At 39.4% G+C, this 24,613-nt stretch overlaps 1 protein-coding gene across 3 annotated transcripts in view; it reads left to right on the top strand.

Moving 5' to 3' along the window:
• The window catches only part of IDO2 (indoleamine 2,3-dioxygenase 2), a 113,487-nt gene that overhangs the window by 18,512 nt on the left and 70,362 nt on the right, over nt 1-24,613 (top strand). For all 3 annotated transcript variants that reach the window (XM_010592549.3, XM_064272791.1, XM_064272790.1), the window contains exon 2: nt 24,279-24,374. In XM_010592549.3, the coding sequence (XP_010590851.1) occupies nt 24,279-24,374 (96 nt within the window). The remainder of the gene's footprint in view (nt 1-24,278; nt 24,375-24,613) is intronic.

Raw genomic sequence — 24,613 nt, 5'->3', positions numbered from 1 at the left:
CAAGAATATGTGTTCCTTCTTTTTCATCTCTGCACTCCACAGTAACCCGTTTCAGAAACACGATTTTAGTTTATACTTTCAAATTTATGCAAAAGAGAAAACTACCTCCGAAGGTCGCAGAATGTTTTAATAGCAAACTGAAGCTTGAACTCAGTCAGGTGCACTAATTCAGTTGACTGCCCTTTGCCCCTATTGTGTTTTCTCATGTTTTGCCTGTCCTCTGAACTTAAGGCACAATTTTACAGAACAGGGTGTAATTTTTTTCTTCAGAATATCTAGGTCACACTGGTGAACATGAGTTAACTTTATGCTGACGTTGACCTATGTCCTCATGTTGCCTTGATTATTTTATATTTTGCATTTGCATTTTCAGTCTTTCACGGTCCCATGCCCATACGGTCAGGCTTGGGAATTGCAGGACAAGACAATCCTTTCAGTTGTAGTCATCAGGTTCTGTCCTTCCCCTAGTCCTTCGTCCTTTTTCCTTAGTCCTTGTGTTGGGTTGAAAGCAACCCTGCAAACAGATATGTTCACCTGAAACCTATAACTCAAAACATTATTTGGAAAAAAATTCCTTCCTGATGTAATTAAGTAAAGGGTTGTAAAATGAGATCATACAGGATTAGGGCAAGCCCTAAATCCAATGGCAAATATCCTTATAAGAGAGAAGACACAGCAGGAGGAAAGAAGAAACCCAGAAAGGGAAAAACCATTAGAAGACAAAGGCCGAGATTGGAGTTGTGCAACCACAAGGCAAAGAATGCCTAGAGCTACCAGATTCTGGAAGAGACGAGGCAGGATTCTCTTCTAGAGCCTTTGGAGGGAGTCTGACCATGTTGGTGCCTTGATTTCAGACCTTTGACCTCCAGACCTGTGAGGGAATACATTTCTGTGGTTGTAAGAGGCCAAGTTTGTGAAAATTTGTTATGGCAGCCTTGGGAAACTGCTACACTCCCTGAGCCTCTGTTGACTAACCCAGGTGTGGGTTTTCCTATGCCCTTCTTTTTCGTCCCTTCATAGAATCTATTCACTCACCTCTCCTAAGTTGTGTTAAGTTTCTTTCCAGTTTGGAGATTTTATGTCTGAAAACTCTGAGATACTTCGTTATTTAAAATTCTACTTTCCATGCACTTTCTTGGCAGTTCTTATACCAGCTCCCTATTCCTGCCTGTCTGCTTCCCCTTTGGCTCTATCCACTTTTCATGGTTCTATAATCCTGGCACAAAGGCCATACACTAAACATTATATCCTCCACCACCCCAAAGACATTTTTCTTTACGTATTGATCTAAAGTTAATTGATTGATCTGAAATCTCTTTTTATCTACTTGTATTATATTACCATCATTGCCTCAAAACTCCATTTGATCTCATCAGAAATGCCCCAGGAAATAGCAGAGAATAATTTATCAGAGAAATATCTAAATTTTTCCCTCCTACATCTTCTGTCCAGAATTATAACATATTGTGACAATTTTTCTACTTTTCCTTCTAAGCAGCTGGAGTCTTCTGTTTCTGTCAAGTGCTTTTGATTTCTATAGGGCAGTACGTATTGTTTTTTTTTTCTTCTTCTTCATGGTTGTTTGATCTGAATAAAGAATCATGTCCCCAAATCCCCATGACCATTTGAACCAGTCCTCTTGTGCTCCAGTGACACATTTAAAATTTTCCCTTTCCTTTGTTATTGCATTTACACTACTACCAGCCCTTCTCAGTGTCTCTCATAGGAATAACAACCCCTTAAGTACAGGCCCTCATCTCTCACCTGGTCATGTCTAGTCTCCTGTGCTCTTCTATAGTCATCCTGTGGTTTTCAAATTCTGAGGCCAATTAGGCTAGAGCGTCTCACTTAATTGTTCTCTGGAGCTCTGACATAGGTGTTTTCTGAAGCTCTGGTAATGTAGTAGTTAAGAGCTTGGTGGCTAACCAAAAGGTTGGCAGTTCGAATTCAGCAATTGCTCCTTAGAAACCTTATGGAGCAGTTCTACCTTGCCCTATGGGGTCATTATGGGTCGGATTCGACTCTATGGAGTTGGGTTTGGTTTACTTTTTTTTTTTTTTTAAGGGATTGTAATTTCTCTTCAAAAGCACTGAGCTAACCCACTCTAAACTTATTCTTCTAGAAGCGTATTCAAATGCCATTTGAATTGTGTCATTTCCTAGATGTGTTAAATCCAAATCCCTGAGCCTAACATTCAAGGTCTCTCAGTTCTGCTTCTCTCTGGTCACCTACTATAATCTACCTTGACCTTCCTCACCTTCTGTCTTAGTCAGCTAGTGCTGCTATAACAGAAATCCCACTAGTGGGTAGCTTTTACAAACAGCAGAAGTTTATTCTCTCACAGCCTAGGAGGCTAGAAGTCTGAATTCAGGGTACCAGTTCCAGGGGAAGGTTTTCTATTCCTATGGCCTCCAGTGGAAGATCTTTGTCATCAATCTTTTCTTGGTCTAGGAGCTTCTCAGTGCAGGAATCTCAGGTACAAAGGACATGCTCTGCTCCTGTCACTACTTTCTTGGTGGTATGTTGTCCTTCTTTGGTGAGCATTCATATGAGATACAAATATCTTTACTTCTTTGGCCCCTTCAGAGACGTCTACCCTCATACCTCTTCCCCATACCTCCTTATGTCCAATTTTCCAGTCATGTTCCTTCAATTCCCTGACCGTCCCGCCAAACCATTAACCACAGCCCAGGAATCAGTATACAATCACACATCTGGCCATTTCTCCTTCTAAGCAAAGTGAACAACTTGCACCTGGTTGAGGCTCTGCCCGCTGGGAGAATTTCCCTTCATCACTGTCCTTCAGGAAGGTCCTAGAACTGGGCTGTAGTTCTCTCATTGCCCACCTCGAGTGGAGTCTGTATATTGTGCAGAACTATCTGTAAACCAGGCACAAGTTTTCTCCCCAAGAGGCCATAGGTGCAGGCTGAGAGATGGAAGGTAATATGACAGGAGTGGAGACCATATAACACATTGCCATCAAGTAGATTAAGATAGAATTTTGAAACCAAGTCAGCACCCACTCAAATACCTCACTGTTTACTTATTCATTACTTGACTATGTTTTTCTTCAGAAAGACTTTACAGTAAGTAACTATTTTACTTATTGGGACAGATCACCCAATATGCAAAGTACACACGGGCTTACTTTTGCTTACTTACTAATCTTTAGTTCACAATTTCACCTGTTTTTCACCACAATAAGTGCAAGTAAGCCCTTGTTTACCTTGCTTAATGTAAAGCTGTGTGAACCTTGCTTACTGGTTAATCTAATCCTGATATTTATAGGAAGCAACAAAACTTTCAGAAAGAGCATCTTTGGGGCCAACTGTCGGGAAGGAGCAGCCTTCCCTCCTCTCTGGCATTTAAACTGAAGGAATACAAGGCATGGTCATGTTCTTAAGCAGAGAGGTGTTGTTGTTGTCCTGTGCCTGCAAGTCAAACCAAAAACCCCAAGTCGAGTGATTGGTATTTCCTAACCAGGGCCTTGAACTGATTAGTTCCCAACTGAACTCTTGCTGAGAATTTGTATTTCTAATAAATTCCCAGGGAATGCTAATGCTGCTGGTTAGGAACCAATTCTGAGAACCACTAGTAGAGCCGACCTTTTGAATAGCAGCCATAGCACTTGACCACTACGCCACCAGACTTTCCAGTAGAGCAATGGTTCTCAAAATGTATTATGCATGAGAATCAACTAGGAATATTGTTAAAACGTAGATTCTGATTGAGCATATCTGGGTGGAGATTCAAAATCTGAGCATGGGTTCTAACTGGAAGGAACCTGTTTTGATGCCCTCTATCTAACTCATGATCAGTTGCAAAACGGTAGCCTCGTCATGTTGGTCACTGAGCCTCCTTGATTTATGGAGCAATCTGGGGCCAATTCTGATGAAAGCTTTCTTCCCTTGCCTCTTCTCAGAAATGGAGACATTTACAATTCTCACACCAATGAAAGAAAACTAAAACTGTTTAAACAAGGAATTACATTTTGAAAGACCTGGAAAATATTACCATGATAAAGTAGAACCAGCTCACCATGGATTTTTTATAGAAGGTGGCAGTAGAAATTTCTTCTAAGGGACATGCAATAATGCAATCATAATGCACATTTAATCTGGCAGTATGACAAAAGCACCTGATGCCATTGCTTCTCATTTGGTTTCCCTGAGTACGAAAAAGGAAACAACAAAGAGAGGAAGTCTGCAATTATAGACCTACCCAATGTTACTGATTTTAAGTAGTATTTTTCCTCAGCTCAGTATACATGTTTAATCCCAATAAAACTATGTAGACCTATTGACCTTTTCTTCCTTGTGAACTAAGGAGGATGGAAATATTCCTGAATTAAATTATATGCACAGAATGGGGCTCTCTAAGAACACTGGGCTGAAGATGAGGAGAACTGGCTTCTTATTCTTACATGGAATTTACCAAAGTGCTTTCACATTCATGCTTCAAGACAATCCAGTGGGGATGTGGAAGCTTTCGTTTCAATGGATGTGAAAACTGAGGGTCAGGAGACCTTTATGATTCACTCAAGGTCTCAAGACCTAGTAAATGTCAGTTAGGTTGATTAGATCATTCTGGTTTGCCCAGCACTTTCCTGGTTCAGTACTGAAAATCCCATGTCTCAGGCTCCCCTTCAATCCCTAGCAAACATGGATGCTTGATCACCCTGGTGGCAGTGGCAGTATTAGCACACGGTTCATGACTCTTTAACAACCCTACTCTGTGTAGGGTTGATCTTATCTTCATTCGCATCCCTCCAAGAAAACAAGATTCAGAGTAGAAATTCTCACCCTGTTGTCATTACTTTGTCCCTGGGTGTTGCAAACTGTTAAAATGCTCAACTGTTAAAGAGAAGTTTAGAGGATTGAGTGAACCTATAAGTGCCTCAGAAGAAAGGACTGACAATCTACTTCCAAAAAATCAGACACTGAAAACCTTGTGGTGCACTTTTGCCCTCTGACATACAGGGGATCATCACGAGTCAGAGTCGATCCAAAAGCAACTGAGGTGTGTGTGTCATTGCTTTTAATGTTCAAGTTACTAGGTTTCACAACTAACTGTCTACAGAGAATTTTTGAGAGCAGGGAATAAATCTTATCTTCATTAGTATCCCTCCAATAACAGTCATAAGAAAACACAATTCAGCATAGAAATTTGCTCAAAGCTCCTTGATTTCTAAACCACTTTAGTCATACTTAAACAGCAAATTAAACCTATGGAGGAAAAGGAGCCAACATGGAGCTATAGACAGAAGCACCATGCAGTCCCTCTACAGCAAAGACCAGAAAAACCAAGTAAAACAGGTACAACTGTCAATCCTGGAAACTTAAGCATCAAATGAAGGGATAAAGAACTCAATCAAGAGCCGAAGGGAATAAGAAACTGACATAGAACAGAGAATGAGGAGAGCTACAGACTGGGGGTCCTCTACTAGCTGACCTGGCAAAGATTCACCATCTTGAACCTTTCACCATCTTGAACCTCAGCCACAAAGAATGGCAGAGGGGGAGTTGAAGGCAATTTCACAGAGCTCTCAACTAGGGATACATGCTTTCCCACTCCTACCCTTTTTCCCTCTACTTGGCTCCATCACTTTCCAGTGGGTTATAGTCACTCAGCCAGGGAGACACCAGCTGTCTGCCTTCTAGGTCCGCCTCTTGCCCCCCACCCCCACCGGTCAGCTTCTTCAATGCCATTTTTTTTTGTTTGTTTGTTTCTTCTCTTTCTCTCTTCCTTCCTTTCTTTTCTCCTGCCCAGCTAGCCCTGTGTGCTGGCCCTGTCCCTTCTTGATGGGCTGTGCCACACTGCTCGGCTAGAGTCCAACTGGCACATAGACTGCAAGCCTTTCCCACTGATAGGCTCCTTCAGCACCATTTTTTTGTTGTTGTTTGTTTCTTCTCTGTCTCTCCCTTCCTTCCATTCCTTTCTCCTATCTAGTTAGCCCCATGTGCTGTGTCTGCCCCTTCCTGATGGGCTGTGCCACACCGTTCAGCTAGAGAGCCACCAACACAAGGCCTCCCAGGGTTCATGCCACATGCAGGCTCCCTCAGCACCATTTTTTTTCTTTTTGTTTGTTTTTCTTTTTTTGTTGTTGTTGATGTTTCTTCTCTCTCTCTCTCCCTTCCTGTCTCTCCTTTCTCCCAGCCACCTAGCCCTGTACAACACCCCCACCCCCCGCCTTCTTGACAGGTTGTGCTATACTGCTCAACTACAAAGTGGATGGACTCCCTGGCCAGTTCCCCACAGGCCAGTTCCCTCAGTGTCATATTTTTTTTCTTTATCTTTCTCCTTTTCTCTTTTCCTTCTTCCTCCCATCTAGGCCCTCTGCTGCCTTTGCCCCTTTCTGATGGGCTGTCCCACACTGCTCAGTGAGAGATATCAGCTTGCTGACACCCCAATTCCGTCCCATCCCCAATGGCCAGCTTCCCCAGCACCATTTTTATTGTTGTTGTTTGTTGTTTCTTCTTTCTTCCACTTCTTTCCTTTCATTTTGCCCTCCAACCTAGCCCCGTGCACTTCTCATACCCCTTCTCAACAGGCTGAGCTGCACTGCTTGGCTAGAGAGCCACTAGCAGGTGGCTCCACCAGGCCTGCCTGCCCCTACCTGCCAAGTCCTAAAGCGCCACCATTTTTTTTACGTATTGTTTTTCTTTCTTCCTTTCTCTATCTTCTTTTTCTCACCCACTTAATTCAACATATCACATCTTCTTTCTTCCCTGCTGCCTATCTGCACAGTGTGTGGAGTACTGTGCCCCAAGCCACACTGGCACAGACCACCAGACCCTTCCCTGCACTGCCTCCTGGACCCTGCCCCTTCAGCCCCAGTACATGCCACAAACAACCCATCCATACCCGCCTCCTCTGCTGAACCTGCTCTGCTGCATCATAGCTGAGCAGCCAGCCCTGCCTACCTGGACAAGGTGGTGAGAAGTATTGGGTCCACAGATGAGCAAGTAACAAAGCATGGCCAGTTAAACAACATCAAACAACCTGAATCTAGGACACAGGACAACATCAGCCAGATACCAACCTGGGTAATGAACTCTCAAGGATAAAGCAAAACTAAAACATTTACAGCAGGGAACCAGAGAAGTCAATCTGTAAATGACCACAATGCCAGAAAAATAAAAGAGGGAATAAATGGTGTAAGTATAGAACTTTCAAATGGAGAGGAAGTCAAGGCGATACCAAGTAATAAAAGACCGGTCCAAACTTAGAAAGACAAGGGTAAATTTCAAGGTAACAACAAAGAAACTTTACTCATCAAAATAAAGAATAAAAACTAAACTTAAACTTAAAGCCTCAGTAGATACAAAATCTACAAAGAAAAAATGGGGAAAAAAACCATGCACAAAAGAATTTCAATGAAGAAAATGTCAGCACTACACACACACACACACACACACACACACAACCACTACAAAATGACAGCAATAAACTTCCAAAAAAAAACCCAAACCCGTTGCCGTCGAGCTGATTCTGACTCATAGCAATGCTAGAGGACAGAGCAGAACTGCTTCACAAAGTTTCCAAGGAGTGCCTAGTGGGTTTGAACTGTTGGCCTTTTGGTTAGCAGCTGTGGCACTTAACCACTATGCCACCTATCAATAATCACACTGAATGTAAATGGATTAAATGCACCCATAAAGAGACAGAGAGCTACAGAATGGATAAAAAGTCAGGACCTATCAATATACTGTGTATGAGAGACACACCTTAGAAACAAAGACATAAATATATTAAAAATAAAAAGATGGAAAAAAATGTACCAAGCAAAGAGCAACCAAAAAAAGAGCCAAAATGATAATACTAATCTCAGGTAAAATAGACTTTAAAACAAAATCCACCATTAAAAACAGGAAGCACATTATATAATGATTAAAGGGACAATTCAACACAAGGACATAACCATAATAAATACCTATGCACCCAATGACAGGACTCCAAAATACATTAAAAAAAAACAAAACAAAACAAAAAGCTCTAACAGCACTGAAAAGAGAAATTGACAGTTCCACAATAATAGTAGGAGACTTCAACACTCCACTCTTGGTGAATGACAGAACATCTGGAAAGAAATTCAAAAAAGGTACATAAGATCTAAAGTTCCCAATCAACCAACTTGACATCAGAGACGTATACCGAACACGCCACCCAACAGTTGCAAAGTACACATTCTTTTCCAATGCAAATTGAATGCTCCTCAGAATGGACCACGTCTTAGGCCACAGAGCAACCCTCAACAAAATCCAAAGCATTGAGATAATACAAAGTACCTTCTCTGATCACAATGCCATAAAAGTAGAAATTAATAACAGAAAGAGCAAGGAAAAAAAAAAAAAATCAAGTACATGGAAACTGAATAACACCTTGCTTAAAAATCACTGTGCAATAGAATAAATTGAAGATGTAATTAAAAAATTCTTAGAGTCAAATGAGAATGAAAACACATCATGTGAAATCACTTGGGACATAGCAAAGGCAGTGCTCAGAGGTCAATTTATAGCAACACATGCACACATCAAAAAGGAAGAAAGGAAAAAAATCAAAACATTAGCTATACAACTCAAACAAGTAGAAAGAGAACAGCAGAAGAAGCCCACATCCACCAGAAGAGAGGAAACAAAAAAGATGAGAGCAGAAATAAATGAAATAGAGAAGAGAAAAACAATAGAAAGAAAGAATAAAATCAAAAGTTGACTCTTTCAATGGATCAACAAAATTGACAAACCATTGCCCACATGGACAAAAGAAAAACATGCAAGGACACAAATAACCCAAATAAGAAATGACTGAGGGCTGTGGAGACCATGTTCTCGGGGAACATCTATCTCAATTGGCGTAACAGTTTATAAAGAAAATGTTCTACATTCTACTTTGGTGCGTAGCATCTGGGATCTTCAAAGCTTGGTTGTTGACGTTTTTTGGAAGGGGAAATGGCAAGATGTGCAGGTGTATACTGATTCATGGACTGTAGCCAATGATTTGGCTGGTTGGTCATGAAATTGGAAGGAACATGACTGGAAAATTGGACGTAAGGAGGTATGGGGAAGAGGCATGAGGATAGACCTCTCTGAATGGGCCAAAGAATTGAAGATATTTGAGTCTCATGTGAATGCTCACCAAAGGGGGACCTCACACTACCAAGAAAGTAGTGCCAGGAGGAGAACACGTCCTTTGTACCTGAGATCCCTGTGCTGAGAAGCTCCTAGACCAAGGAAAGATTGATGACAAGGAACTTCCACCAGCGGCAACAGGGAGAGAAAGTCTTCCCCTGGAATCGGCACCCTGATTTCGGACTTTTAGCCTCCTAGACTGTGAGAGAATAAACTTCTGTTTGTAAAAGCTACCCACCAATAGTATTTCTGTTATAGCAACACTAGATGACTAACACAGGAAGCGAGGAGAGTCAAGGTAGATTATAGTAGGTAGGTAACCAGAGAGGAGCAGAACTGAGAGACCTTGGATGTTAGGCTCAGGAATTTGGATTTAACACATCTGGGAAATGATGTTATTCAAATGGCATTTGAATATGTTTCTAGAAGACTGTTAAGTACAGACTGGGTTAGCTCAGCGCTCTTAAAGTGAAACTAAAATTCACTTAAAAAAAAGCAAACCCAACCTGTCTCAATAGAGTCAAATCTGACTCAGAGCGACCCTATAGGACAGAGTAGTACTGCCCCATAGGGTTCCAAGGAGTGCCAGGTGGATTTGAACTGCCAATCTTTTGGTTAGAACCCAAGCTCTTAACTACTACCTCACCAGAGCTTCAAAAAACAGATGCCAGGGCCCCAGAGAACAATTAAGTGACACTCTCTAGCCTAACTGGCCTCAGAATTTGAAAACCACAGGATGAACAGAGAAGAGCACAAGAGACTAGACATGACCAGCTGAGAGATGAGGGCCTGTACTTAAGGGCCTGACTGTCATTACTATGAGAAACACTGAGAGGGGCTGGTAGTAGTATAAATGCAATAACAAAGAAAAGGGAAAATTTTAAATGTGTCACTGGAGCGCAAGAGGACTGGTTCAAATGGTCATGGGGACTTGGGGATGTGATTCTTTATTTGGATCAAACAATCATGAAGAAAAAAAATAAATACATATATACTGCCCCGTAGAAATTAAAAGCACTTGATAGAAACAGAAGACTCCAGCTGCTTAAAAGGAAAAGTAGAAAAATTGTCACAATAGGTTATAATTCTGGATAGAAGATGTAGAAGGGAAGAATTTAGATATTTCCCTGACAAATTATTCTCTGCTATTTTCTGGGGCATTTCTGATGAGGTTGAATGGAGACGTGAGTCAATGATAGCACTATGATTGATACAAGTAGATATGAAGAGATTTCAGATTTCATAATAGTTAATCAATCAACTTTAGACCAATATGTTAATAGAAATGTGTTTGGGATGGTGGAAGATATAACATTTAGAGTATGGGCTTTTGGCCCAGAATTAAGGAACATGTAAGATGGATAGAGTCAAAGGGGAAGTGGACAGGCAAGATTAGGGAATGGGTGCAGGGACTGCGAAGAAAGTCCATGGAAAGTAGAATTTTAAACAATGAAGTATCTGAGAGTTTTCAGACATAGGATCTCCAAACTGGGAAGAAACTTAAGACAACCCAGGAGAGGTGAGTGAATAGATTCTCTGAAGGGATGAAAAAGAAGGGCATAGGAAAACCCACACCTGGGTTCTGTCAACAGAGGCTCAGGGAGTGTAGCAGTTTCCCAAGGCTGCAGTAACAAATTTTCCCAAACTTGTTGGCTTACAACCACGGAAATGTATTCCCTCACAGGTCTGGAGGTCAAAGGTCTGAAATCAAGGCACCAACATGGTCAGACTCCCTCCAAAGGCTCTAGAAGAGAATCCTGCCTCGTCTCTTCCAGATTCTGGTAGCTCTAGGCATTCTTTGCCTTGTGGTTGCACAACTCCAATCTCGGCCTTTGTCTTCTAATGGTTTTTCGCTTTCTGGGTTTCTTCTCTCCTCCTGCTGTCTTCTCCCCTCCTATAAGGATACTTGCCGTTGGATTTAAGGCCTGCCCTAATGCTGGATGATCTCATCTTAGAACGCTCACTTATATCTGCAAAGACCTTTTTTCCAACTAAGTTCACATTCACATATTTTTAGATGAGCATATTTTTTTCAACCCACCACAGGGAGTGAGGAAAAAAGGTAAAGGGCTAGGGGAAGGAAGGAACCTGGGAAATTAGAGCTAAAGGATTGTCTTGTCTTGAGATTCCCAAGCCTCACTGTAAAGGCATGGAAAGTAAAAGACAATGTAAGTGAGAATGCAAAATATAAAATGATCAAGGAGGCAGGTGGACACAGTTCAATGCCATTCATAGGCCTCGTCAGCATAATGTTAACTCATATTCACCAGTATGACCTAGATATCCTGAAGAAAAAAATCACAACATATTCTGGAAAATAGGAGCTTTAAATTCAGAGGACAGGCAACACATGAGAAAACACAATACGGCCAATGGGCCATCAAGCAAATTAGTGCACTTGAGTTCAAGCTTCTGCTTTGCTAATAAGAAATTATGTATTCTTGGAAGGTAGTTTTCTCTCTTGTATAAGTTTAAAAGTATAAACTAGAATCACGTTTCTGAAACCAGGGCCTGTGGAGTGCAGAGAGGAAAAAGAAGAAACTCTCCAGAGTACGTTAATACGAAGAAATGTAATTATGTGTTTCTTTTATGATGCAGTGATAATTTATAATTGGTACACATTCTCATAAGTAAGTTTTTTTTTTCCTTTGTTTTTTCAGACTAAAGCCTGTAGATCCTTTGGAAATAATTTTGTGGAATTCATAAGAAATTTTCCTTTAAGAAGATTCTAAACATTACTCTGGTTGAGAAATGTTAGATAATCCATGTCTTAATTATCTAGTGCTGCTATAACAGAAATACCACAAGTGGATGGCTTTAACAAAGAGAAGTTTATTTTCTCACAGTCTAGTAGGCTAGAAGTCCAAATTCAGGGTGCCAGCTCCAGGAAAGGCTTTCTTTCTCTGCCAGCTCTGGAGGGAAGTTCTTCTCATCAGACTTCCCCTGGACTAGGAGCTTCTCTGGGTCCAAAGGACACACTCTGCTCCTGGTACAGCTTTCTTGGTGGTATGAGGTCCCATGTCTCTCTGCTCGCTTCTCTTTTATATCTCAAGAGAGACTGGCTTAAGACACTATCTAATCTTGTAGAGCTCATCAATATAACTGCCACTAATCCATCTCATTACATCATAGTGATAGGATTTACAACACATAGGGAAATCACATCGGATGACAAAATGGTAGACAATCGTACAACACTGGGAATCATGACCTAGCCAAGTTGACAGATATTTTTGGAGGACACAGTTCAATCCATGACAATCCATATGACAAATTCTGATTAAAATAGTTGTCATGCTAGTCACTGAAATAACTGTCTTTGGAATAAAGATCCACTTGTCAAATGTCATCTTGGACCAGGTTCCTGTTAGGGTATTTTGCATCAGTTGTGATTGAAAGTGTGGTCCATTTACCCTTCTCCAAAGTGGGACAACTTTGTCTCTGGATTTAAAACCAATCTTGTCATATTACACACATGAGTAGGGGAAGGAGGGACTTTCTCTGAGGTAGTTTTGTTGCCTGTTTGTTTCAATCAGCAGTCTTTAGTGGTTTACTCAACCTTCTGTCAGAGAGAGAGAAATGTTTTTGTTGTTGTTTGTTAGGTGCAGTCAGGTCGATTCTGACTCATAGCAACCCTTTATACAATAAAACCTGCCCCGTCCTGTGCCATCCTCAAAATCACATCATGCTTGAGCCTTGCTGATGTTTGAAATATGGGTGGCAAAGCTTCCAGTACCACAGCAACCTGCAAGCCACCATGGTATGACAAACTGCCAGACATGTAGTGGAGAGAAAGGTTAGATAAGCAGAAGATAAATCCAACTAAAATAGTTATCACACTGATTTGAGTTTGAATTCCAGCTAAGTCTATTCAACAAAAACCAAACCCAGTGCTGTTGAGTCGATTCCTGCTCATAGTGACCCTACAGAGCAGAGTAGAACTGCCCCGGTAGAGCTTCCAAGGAGCGGCTGGTGGATTCCAAATGCGACATTTTGGTTAGGAGCCATAGCTCTTAACCACTATGCTACCAGGACTCCAGCTTAAAATTGACAAGTCCTATTTAATATCTTTGAGCATTATTTTCCCTATGTGATGATAATATTTCATAGGCATACTATGAGGATTGAATGAGATCATCAAAGAAAGAACTTCATATAGATTATATATTGCAACTATGTAAAGTTCATTACAGTTCTGACATTCTGTGATGTGGGTCTGGGGCTCAATACTGGGCCAGTCCAGCCCTAGGTCTTATTGTCACCAGGATAAGTTAGAATCATAAACTCCAGATATTCCAAGTTATAATCAATTTTAAATATATTATCCTTTTCCATACCGTAACTATGCCAATTTTTAACAAACCGTATGTCTTACTTTGGATTTGGAACGTATGATAATTACAATATGTCTCAATTGATAGCATGTTACAGTTCTGTTGATGATAAAATTCTTTCAACTGCATGTCTCCTCAGGTTAATGAGTCCTATAAATTGGTAATCCTCTGTTTGAAATTTTATTTACGATTATTGAACCTGATTAATTATTTTATTACTATTCTTTAGAAATTTGGAGACTACCCAAGTAGCTTATTATTAACTACACTATTTTTGCGAAAGATATTTTAAATGTGACTCTTTTATTATTAATTTGTTAAAAGTATATTAAATAAAAACTGGAAAATAAAAAAAAGTACAAAAATTATTATTCATAATGCGACTACAGAATTGCTTTTAATGTTGGGGTATTTACCTACAGGTTTATGTGTCTGTGTCTATGAGTGTGTGTTTGCAAAGTTGTACTTCTATTGCGTATACAAGTGTACATTCTGTTTTGTCTAGCTTTTTACTTAACACTATATGATAAACTGTTCCCTGTAATCAATTAGTGCTTATTAACATAACTTTGATGATTGCATCATACCACATTTACTTAACATAACACTAGACACGTTGTGTATTTTCAACATCCTTTCCTTTACATAAAAATGATACATAAAATTTTTGTGTCTATTCCAACATTTACATTTTAATTTAAATCAAACCATTCCCACAAACATTCCTCAGCTTGTCCCTAAAAGTAACCTGTGACCACTATCTAATTTTGAGGGCAATTGTTTAGCACCATTTTCCACCCTCTATTGTAACCTCTTACCACTTGGCTTTCTCTGAGTTGGAATCGACTCGACAGCACTGGGTTCTGGGTACCACTTGCTCTGTTTTGCTAGCTTCAAACTAGTTACTGTCCCCTGGTGTTTTATTTATTGTTTCAATTTAGTAAATATTTATTCACCACTTGCTATTTTTAAGGGCACTTAAGTAGGTGCTTAGGACACAGATGTAAATAAGAAGACAAATGTCAACTCCATAGTCCTAGACTTTACATTCTAGTCCCCAACTACTGGCATTTCAGATCTCAGGGATTCTGCACCTTTTTTTTTTTTTTTTGGTTCTGCCTGACTGCCTGAGTTCAATGTATCTCTTTCTCATGGGTGAGAGTTCCCTGTTTAATCCACCAATTCTGTAGTTCCTCTGTGTCAGTGCGCCAGTCAGTTTAATCTGAGCCCTTACCTTCAAGGTTGCTCTTGTTGTTAGATGCTGTTGAGTTGGTTCTGACTCATAGTGACCCTATGTACAACAGAACAAAACACTACCCAGTCTTGCTTCATTCTCACAATCATTGCTATGTTTGAGCCCATTGTTGCAGACACTGGGTCAATCCATCTCATTGAGGGTCCTCCTCTTTTTCACTGGCCCTCTACTTTACCAAGCATGATATCCTTCTCCAGGGACTGGTCCCTCTTGAAAACATGTCCAAAGTACATGAGACAAAATCTAGCCATTCTCTCTTCTAAGGAGCATTCCAGCTATGCTTCTCCCAAGACAGATTTGTTCATTCTTCTGGCAGTCCATGGTATATTCAATATTCTTTGCCAATACCATAATTCAAAGGCATAAATTCTTCTTTGGTCTTCCTTGTTCATTGACCAGGTTTCATATGCATATGAGGGGATTGAAAATATCCTGGCTTGGGTCAGGCGCACCTTAGTCCTCAAAGTAACATCTTTGCTTCTTAACACTTTAAAGAGGTCTTTTGGAACAGATTTTCCCAATGTAATTCGTTGCTTGATTTCTTGACTGCTGCTACCTTGACCTTCAAGGTAGGAAAGAAAAGTTTAATAGAGAGGATGATGACCACAGTGAAATATTTAGGCACCCTAGATGAATTAATAATCTGGTGGCAATTAAAAGTTATAGTCTTTGATATTTTCCCAGTGTTTATTTCAAGAAATGACTGAGTTCTCATTCTAGGTAGAGATTGGGGCCAGAGAAGATGGCTTACTCTCTGTCCATGTTATTGTTGTTGTGTGCCATCCAGTTGATTCTGTCCCTAGTGACCCTGTAGAACAGAGTAGAACTTCCCAATAAGGTTTCCTAGACTGTAATCTTTATGCAAGCAGATAACCAAGTCTTTTCTCCCATGGAGCCACTAGACGCATTCAAACTTCCGACCTTACAGTTAACAGCCTAGTGCTTAAGTATTGCGCCACGAGGACTCCTTTCTCTATTCACAGCTCTATCCATAGTTACTCAGCTTTAAACCCAGATCTACTTTTCTACCCCTCTGGGAAAAAGAAAAGGAGAGAAATGCCTTAAAATGCATTTTGACAATCATTTATTGGTAGTTTCTCATATCCTCTACCTCAGTAGCTCATCAAAATATTCTTTCCAAATGTTTTCTATACTTCTTCTAGGTTTTTCTGATTTCATGAATAATAACAGTTCTCTAATATTAAAATATCTGCATAGAGATGACCATAGTTGATTATTTTAATATACTATCAAATTGAATTTGATAATGTTTTCTTGAAGAACTATGTTTTTGTATTTATAAATAAAAAAATCAGTTGCCATCCAGTAAATTCTGACTCATAGTGACCCATGTGTGTCTGTGTAGAACTGGACTCTGTAAGAATAATATTAATATTTTCATCCAACTTTTCTTTGCTGATGGTTTGTCTGGTTTATTTTTACTCAATCTTTTATTTTTTAACCTTTCTATGTTAATTTATGCAAGGTCCCTGGGTGGTGTAAATGGTTTGCACTTGACTACCAACGAAAACGGTGCCAGTTCACACACACACACTGGCTCTATGAAAGCCCTGGCAACCTGCTTCCTTAAATATTACAGCCAAGAAAACCCTTTGGAGAAGTTCTACTCTGTAACACATGGGGTTGCCATGAATTGGAATTGACTAAAGGATAATGGTTTTTTCTTGGGGGCGGTGATTTTGGTGTTATTTTCGTAACCAGAAATTTTAGTTAAACAATCAAAGAGTTAAAGTAACAAATAGTTTATCATTTCTATAAATTATTTTAAAAAGTCTATTTTCTTTGGGTTATAAATGTGTTGAAAAGAATTATGCCTGTGTTCTTTCAATATTAACTTGGAGCATTTTCTAACAGGCTTGTTCTAGGATTATTCATTCAGTGACCCAGGGAAGTGTCTCTTTGTCTGACTTCCTATTGATTATCGATTAGGACCCAGACTCTGAAGTGACATGTGAATTGGTAGAGTTTTGTGCAGAACAGAATCAAATGATTCCTGCTGAGTAGAAAATATAACCCCAAAGGTTATGGTTCCACTGTTCTATAGAAAATTAACCAATTGTGAATTTAACCTAGCAATTTTATTTCAACATTCTTTTTTTCAAAACCCTATGAAAATGTGGTATGAAATGTTCTGTGACCAACTTTACCATCCTGCTTGTTTCCTCATTGAGTCAGATATATTTTTGACACACATCCTATACTTGTATAAGTCATATTTTTAACTTTTTGAAAATCATACTTTAATAAATATAAAAGTCTAAAAAATTAATTTTTTTTAATAAAGAAAAGGAAGCCAAAGATTTTATTATTTCTGGCCATCCAACTTTTGGATCTTCTGATTTTTGGAATGAGGGGAAGAAAAACATTCAAAGTTTGTTTCAATTTTCTGTTCTCTTGCACTAACCCTCCATCCCCCATCCCTGCCTGCGTTTTCTTGTGTTTACTTTGATGAGGTCTTGGAAAGGACACTAAATCATGAGAGAATTGGCCTTGCCACTGACCACACGTGTAACCTCAGGAAAGTCATCTAGCCTCTGGACTTTAACTTCCTCTGCTTTAAAAGGGAAAGAATGAGATAACATACCTTAAGTCATATAAAAAACAAATGCAGATGGATTACAGATTTAAGAAACAGCAATAAAACCAGAAATATTCTAAAAGGAATGATGTTGGTATGCGTAGATCTTTCTACACATGATTTGAAGGCCAGAAGCATAAGTAAAAATATTGTTTCATTTGGCTACACTGTTATGAATGGACATTTTGCGAGCACACATGCACCCACATGTACGTACACGCACATGCACACATATACACACACACTACAATGATCAAACCATTTAAAAAGATTTTCAAACTCATTAATAAGCACCAAAATGTAAATTTAATTTCTAGAATAATATCAAATTAATAATGGCACATGTGATACATATGCCATATAAAATTTCTGGAAAAACACATAAGAAATTTTTGAGGGCGGTTACTGCTAGATGGGACGATGAGAATTAGGAGACTTTTTTGTGCTTTTTGAAGGTCTTGCCCTAAGCTTTTGTTCAATTTTTTAATAAATCGTATTTGAGAAATGCCTTTTTATTAGAGAATTATTTTAAGAAGCTTAGTAAATACTAAAATAACAGTTGAATTTTAGTGCAAATAATGCAATACAAATTATATTTTAAAAACATAACAAAACAAAAAAGTTTGGTAATGTTCAGTGTCCCAGAAGCCTAGATGAACTGGTACTCCCTTTGTATACCACATAGTGTGTCATTATTAAGATGTAATTTTTTTTTTTCTTTTCCTGAGGGAAAGCAAAACATAACTTTTAAATGTGTGGGATTGTTAATTCAGCAAATCTACGTTTAGAAATTTGTCCTGAGGAAGGAATCTGAAAATGTCTAAAAATACATGTATAAGGATTACTGTTTCATATTTGTTAATTATAGTTAAAATTTATAAGCAATAGGTAATATTTATCAATAGATAATTGGAATACTAGGCAGGTTTTAAAACAGACCTGATAGATACATAAATCATGACACAAAAAGGGATGCTGTTTAGTGAAAACCCAATTGGCTGAACCTGTCTCCCACACTGTAGCTTTAAAAGACCTACAATCAAAAATGCAAGCAACACAGTTCAGTACTTTCTTCAGCCTCTAGAGGAAAAGGCAAAAGGAAGAGTAGACTTTTTAATGCATTTTCAAACATCTTTAAAATCCTTTCTCTCCTTGATCACTTGCAAGGTCCCCACGTCTATGGGATTCTCAAGATTTAGGGCGCATCAGTGTCACCTGGGGGGCTTGTTACAACAAAGCCTGCTGGGGTTATACTTTCTCATTGATCCAGAGCCCGGATTCCAATGAAAGTGGTTTGGCCCCCTAGCCAGTTTTCTGGTAACTTTCCTGTTAAAAATGTTGCAAAAATGGTCAAAGAATCAGAAGACACTATTCACACATAGCCAATAAACACTTGAAAAGTCATTCAACTTCCCTAATAGATATACCTAAAAACATGATAGTATATTAAGATTGGCAGGAGTGGAAAAAGACTGCTTATGCCCTCTTCCTTTTATATCTCAAAAGAGATTGACTCAAAACACACCCTACACTAATGTGGTCTCATTAACGTAACAAAAAACCCATTCACAAATGGGATTATAAACACAAGTAGAGGGGTTAGGATTCACAACACGTATTCTGGCGGGGGGGGGCACAATTCAATCTATAACATTATCTAACACAACTGCTAATAGAAATGAACACACACATACACACAATGTGTTCACTGAAGCACCATTTAGAAACAAACAAGTACATCATCAGCGAGCTAATTAACAAAAGGACAAATATTGTATGATTTCACTAATATGAAATACCTAGAATAGGCAAATATACAGAGATCATAGTTTGACAGTGGTTATATTGGGTGGGAGGAAGAGGTGAATGGGGAAGTCATTGTTTAGGAAGCAGTGAGTTTCTGTTTTTGGTGATGGAAAATTTGGCAATTGGTGATGTTGGGATAACATGATTGACATAATTTATCTCACTGAATTTTTATACATGAAAAATATCAAATTGGTAAATGTTGTTATCTATATTTCTACAAAAAAAAAAAAAGGGCAAAGGACTTGAATAGGCATTTCACGAAAAGGAAAAAAAAAAAAAAAACAGACTGCTGGGCCCCATCCCAGAAATTCTAGTTCCATCAGCCCAGGTGCAGCCTGAGAATTTGCATTTCTAACAGCTTCCCAAGGGATACTGTTGCAGCTGGAGTGGGGGACCAGACTGTGAGAGCCCAGAGGACTTCAAAGTTTATGGTTTTCTTGTTTTTGTTTGGATGATACAGTAGTCCAAACATTAGAACTCCTTTAAAAAGGGAAAGGGTGAAGGGGTGGGGGTCGGGGCGGGGAGAGGGAAAAGGATAGAAGAGTCTGAGGGAAAAGAAAAAGTAGATATTAAAGAATACAGTAACATAACCCCAAATCAAACCAAACCCAGTGTCGTCGAGTCGATTCCGACCCATAGCAACCCTATAGGACAGAGTAGAACTGCCCCATAGAGTTTCCAAGGAGTGCCTGGTGGATTTGAACTGCTGACCCTTTGGTTAGCAGCCATAGCACTTAACCACTAAGCCACCAGAGTTTCCACAGTAACATAGATTGAAGTAAAATACAGTATTTAAGGATTTCCATGTAAGCCTTTTTTTTTTTTTTATGTAAGCCAGGACACAGAAATTCAAGATGATTCTCATTTAATTCTAGGCATCACAGAGGGAAGGCAAGGAAATGACTGAATTAAAACTGCTTTTCTCAAAACCCACTTTAAAGGGACTTTTGGTATACTGTGGATACGGATCCTTGATTCTCGGTTACACAACTAATTTCGAATGTTCTATTCCATTATCCATATAACTGCATTCAATTTTTGTTCATAAAAAATATGGATCACATGTATGAGGCAAAAAACAAGTCAGTTTACTGTAAATCTCTCTACTTTTCTTCTTGCTAGCACCCTCAACTCTGCCCGTAAAAACTCACTGCCTGTGAATCAGTTCTGACTCCTAGCAACCCTACTGGACAGAGTAGAACTGCCCCACAGGGTTCCCAGGGCTGTAATCTTTACAGAAGCAGATGGTCACATCTTTCTTCCTTTGAGCCATTAGTCACATCTTTCTTCCTCTGAGCCATTAGTGAGTTCAAGTCACTGACCTTTTGGTTAGCAGCTAAGCACTTGACCATTGTGTCACCAGGGCTCCTTTCAACTCTGCCACCACTCTGTAAATACCTAAATTTAGATCCATTTAGTTATGAGTTTTCTTCCATTCTGTACCTACAGCCAAACATTGCTGAGGAAAATCACACTACCATGTTTAAAAATGTTTTCCCCAGAAGGCAAAATGACCTTCCTGAGAGAAAAACAGTGGGAACAGAGATGTAGGCTCTCTCTCCTGAACCTGTGGAATAAATGAGGAAGACTACGTGATGTGATTACCTTCCTATCAACACTCAAATCTGTAGTAAAAATCCAAAAATATGATCTGGTTGGTATAATTTGGTTTGTTATAAAAGCTAGTACCCCCGCCCCCCCCCAAAAAAACCCAACCCCTTGCTATTGAGTCAGTGCTGACTTATAGGGACCCTATAGACAGATTAGAACTGCTCCATAGAGTTTCCCAGGAGCTCCTGATGAATTCAAACTGCCAACCTTTTGGTTAGGAGATGTAACTCTTAACCATTATGCCACCAGAATTTCTGCAAAAGCTAGTAAAGGGTGTGAAAAAAAAAATTTTTTTTTAAATGATTCAGGGTCAAAGAAAAGATAAGATTAAACAAAGCCTGTAATTTTCAGAAATTGTGAATGGGATGTTGGGTGGACCCATATTACGAACTAATTAGCAGCTTGACCCCACATTTGTCTTAGATTCTGAGGGATAGAGGGCCTCCAACAAATGACTTAGGGTAACTTGTAGATTTATACCTCTCCAAATTTATGGTTTTCAAACTTCCCTGGGTCCTCACGTTATTTTTCTTTGTTTATGGCGCATTTCCTGTTCCTTTCTGCTCTATCATTATTTCAACAAGTATCACTTTCCTCAAGTCATAAACCTGATCTTTACTCACGTTTGCTGAGAAATTGAGACCATGAAAAGAGAACTCTCTACAAATCCATATTCTCCTTCTACCACTTCAAGACCAGACCCTTCCTTGGGTTCTTAACGGTCTTCTTTTCGTTCCTCCATGACCTGTTGACATCAATTACTCCTTTCTCTCCTTTATTTTCAGTCTCTCTCTCTCTCTCAATGTCTCTTGCAATAACAAACCATAAACTGCTCAGGTTTCTCGTTCTTAAATGCAGAGAGCTCCCAAATGCAAGTTCTTGCTTTACTAAAACCTTATGGCTCAACTTCCCTTGTAAAAAAACTTTGGGGGAAAAAAAAGATGTCATTACATTTTCTGTTCCCGTTTTCTTCCTCAACACACTTGAATTTGAGCCTTGATTCCATGACCTTGACCTAAAATTTTAAGCTATGTATATAGAAGAAACTGATGTATTGTAGTGACTTTCTACTTCTTTCTTTGAAAGGGGACAATCTAATGATGCATTTCACCTTCTGATGATTCCTTACTTCTGTGAAATCCTTCTATGAGATCAGTCTCTTTTTGTTATTTGAACTTCTGCAAATGCCTTTCTGATCTGTATTGCTGGTTTCAATGCCTCTGTCTTCCTTATAAATATTCCCCAGTGTCCCAATCTAGACTTTCTTCTCGTTTTGCTTCACTTATTCTTCTGAATGACCTCATGCACTGTTGTGATTTTAACCACAACGTGGGGCTTTTCACTACAGTTATACTTCCCAGTTACATATTTCTAATCTGAATTCTCTCCTGACCTTCAACCTGTGTATCCAACTGTCCAGTACACAGCCATATCTTTACGTTCCACAGGTATTTTTCTTTAACTGTACTTCAGATGAAAGTTTATAGAACAAACTGGTAGTACACACATTGTTTTATGACATTAGTTAACAACCCCACAACATGCCAACACTCTCCGTTCTCAACCTTGGGTTCCCCATTGCCATCTTTTCTGTTCCCTCCTGCCTTCTAGTCCTTGCCCTTGGACTACTAGTATGCCTCTTCAGCCTCATTTTGTTTTATGAGCCTGTCCAATCTTTGGCTGAAGGGTGAGCCTCAGGAGTGACTTCATTACTGAGCCAAAAAGGGTGTCTGGGGGCCATACTCTTGGGGTTTCTCCAGTCTCCGTCAGGCTATCATGTCTGGTCTTTCTTTTTGAGTTAGAATTTTGTTCTTCATTTTTCTCCAGCTCTGTCCTGGACCCTCTATTGTGAGCCCTTTCAGAGTAGTCTGTAGTGGTAGCTGGGCACCATCTTGTTGTACTGGACTCAGTCTGGTGCAGGCCATGGTAGATGTACTTTGGACTAATCTTTTCCTTGTATCTTTAGTTTTCTTCATTCCTCCTTGTTCCTGACAGAGTGAGGCCAGTGGAGTATCCTACATGGCCACTCACAGGCTTTTAAGACCCCAGACACTACTCACCAACATTCCACAGATATTTTAAGCTCGATACATTTAAAAATAAATTCATTATCTTGAAACCCACTTTTTGCCTACAACCAGCATTTCTGTTTCAGTTTGTATTCCCTCTGATTCATCCTGTCATCTAATCCATAAGTCTGGGTGGCACAACATTCATTGGTGCAGGTTGCACACTAAATAAGGAGTCAGGGGATGGAAGATTTTTTTCTGTAAAGGCCCAGACAGTAAATACTTTAAGCTTTGTAGTCCATATGGTGTCTATGATATAACTACTCAACTCTGCCATTGTAGCACAAAAGCAGCCATAGAAAATGTGTAAACAAGTAAGTGTGGCTGTATTCCAATGAAACTTTAAAAAAGCAGGTGTAGTTTGCCAGCCAATGGGAATGATGCTGGAGTTTCTGAAATTCAGCCTACGTTCTACTTGGCTAAACCAAGGGGCTGCATCAGCTCAGCGTGGGCACACAAAAGGCATCATTTAGGGTAGAAATCATCTTGCCTGAACTCTTCCTCCCCAAGATTTAATCATGCCATCATTTCTATTCTACTTTCCAAATAGCTCTGAATACATGCTCACTCCTCTCCGTATTCACTGCCATTTCCCAAATTTAGGCCATGAACACTATTTCAAAGGCTTCAGAATCTAACTCAATACCCTAAAATTCTACAGCCAAAATTATCTTCTTAAAATTCAAATCAAACCATGTCACCAACTTCCATAAAATGGAAAGTCTTTTTATTCTATACAAAGCATATTTTGATCTGAATGCTAACGTCCTAGCCTTATTGTCCATCATGCTTTCTACTGAGCTTTAGATACTAGTGCACTGATCCATTCGTAGCCCCAAGAAACACACTTGCCTCTGTTTAAACCTGCCGTTTATTGCCTCTGCCTTTATTGCATTTCCTTCTTCAACTTTCCACCTAGAAAGCCATTTTCAGAGTCTGAAACCAAGCTGAACTGTCATCTTCCTATGAATAATAAAAAAAAAAAAAAAGCAAAACCAGTTGTTGTAGAGTTGATTCTGACTCATAGCAACCCTATAGGATGGAATAGAACTGCCCGATAGAGTTTCCAAGGAGTGCCTGGTGAATTCAAACTGCCAACTTTCGGGCTGGCTAGCAGCCGTAGCTCTTAACCGCTACGCCATCATTCCTTCAATTCCCCCACAACAGCTAACACAATTAACCACTTCTTCCTCTTTACAAATTCTTAGTGCACACACACATCAGTAATTGAACATATTATACTGCATTGGAATATGTCTGACTACATGTTTCTCCCTCTCCTTTAGGACAAGGACTATATTTTACTAATCTGTGTATCTGCAGTGCCTACCATATAACGAATTCTCGGTTAATGTTTGTAGAACTGAATTGACTTGAATTCTGTCTGAAAACTGAAATCTGAAAGCAGCTTCTCTCTGTAGCCATTTTCCTAGAGAGGCTTAAAATACTGATATGTTTCTATTTCAAATGCAGAAAGAACTTCCAGATCATTATAAGCCTTGGATGGAAATTGCCAACAAACTTCCTCACTTGATTGAGAGTCGTCAGCTTCGAGCTCATGTGAACAAGGTATATCTTTAAAAACATATATATCTGTATACATAATTGGAAACTCTGGTGGTGTAGCGGTTAAGAATTCAGCTGCTAACCAAAAGGTTGACAGTTCCAATCTGCCAGCTGCTCCTTGGAAACCCTCTGGGGCAGTTCTACTCTGTCTTATAGGGCCACTATGAGTTGGAATTGACTCTATGGCCATGGGTTTGATTTTTAATAAGTTGGGTTGTGTCGGCCCTCCAGCTCCGTTCTTC

This window comes from Loxodonta africana, chromosome 19 (genome assembly GCF_030014295.1).
Source record: "Loxodonta africana isolate mLoxAfr1 chromosome 19, mLoxAfr1.hap2, whole genome shotgun sequence".
Classification (NCBI taxonomy): domain Eukaryota; kingdom Metazoa; phylum Chordata; class Mammalia; order Proboscidea; family Elephantidae; genus Loxodonta; species Loxodonta africana.
Note: the sequence above shows the minus strand (reverse complement) of the source record. Positions and strands in the feature narration are given on the sequence as shown.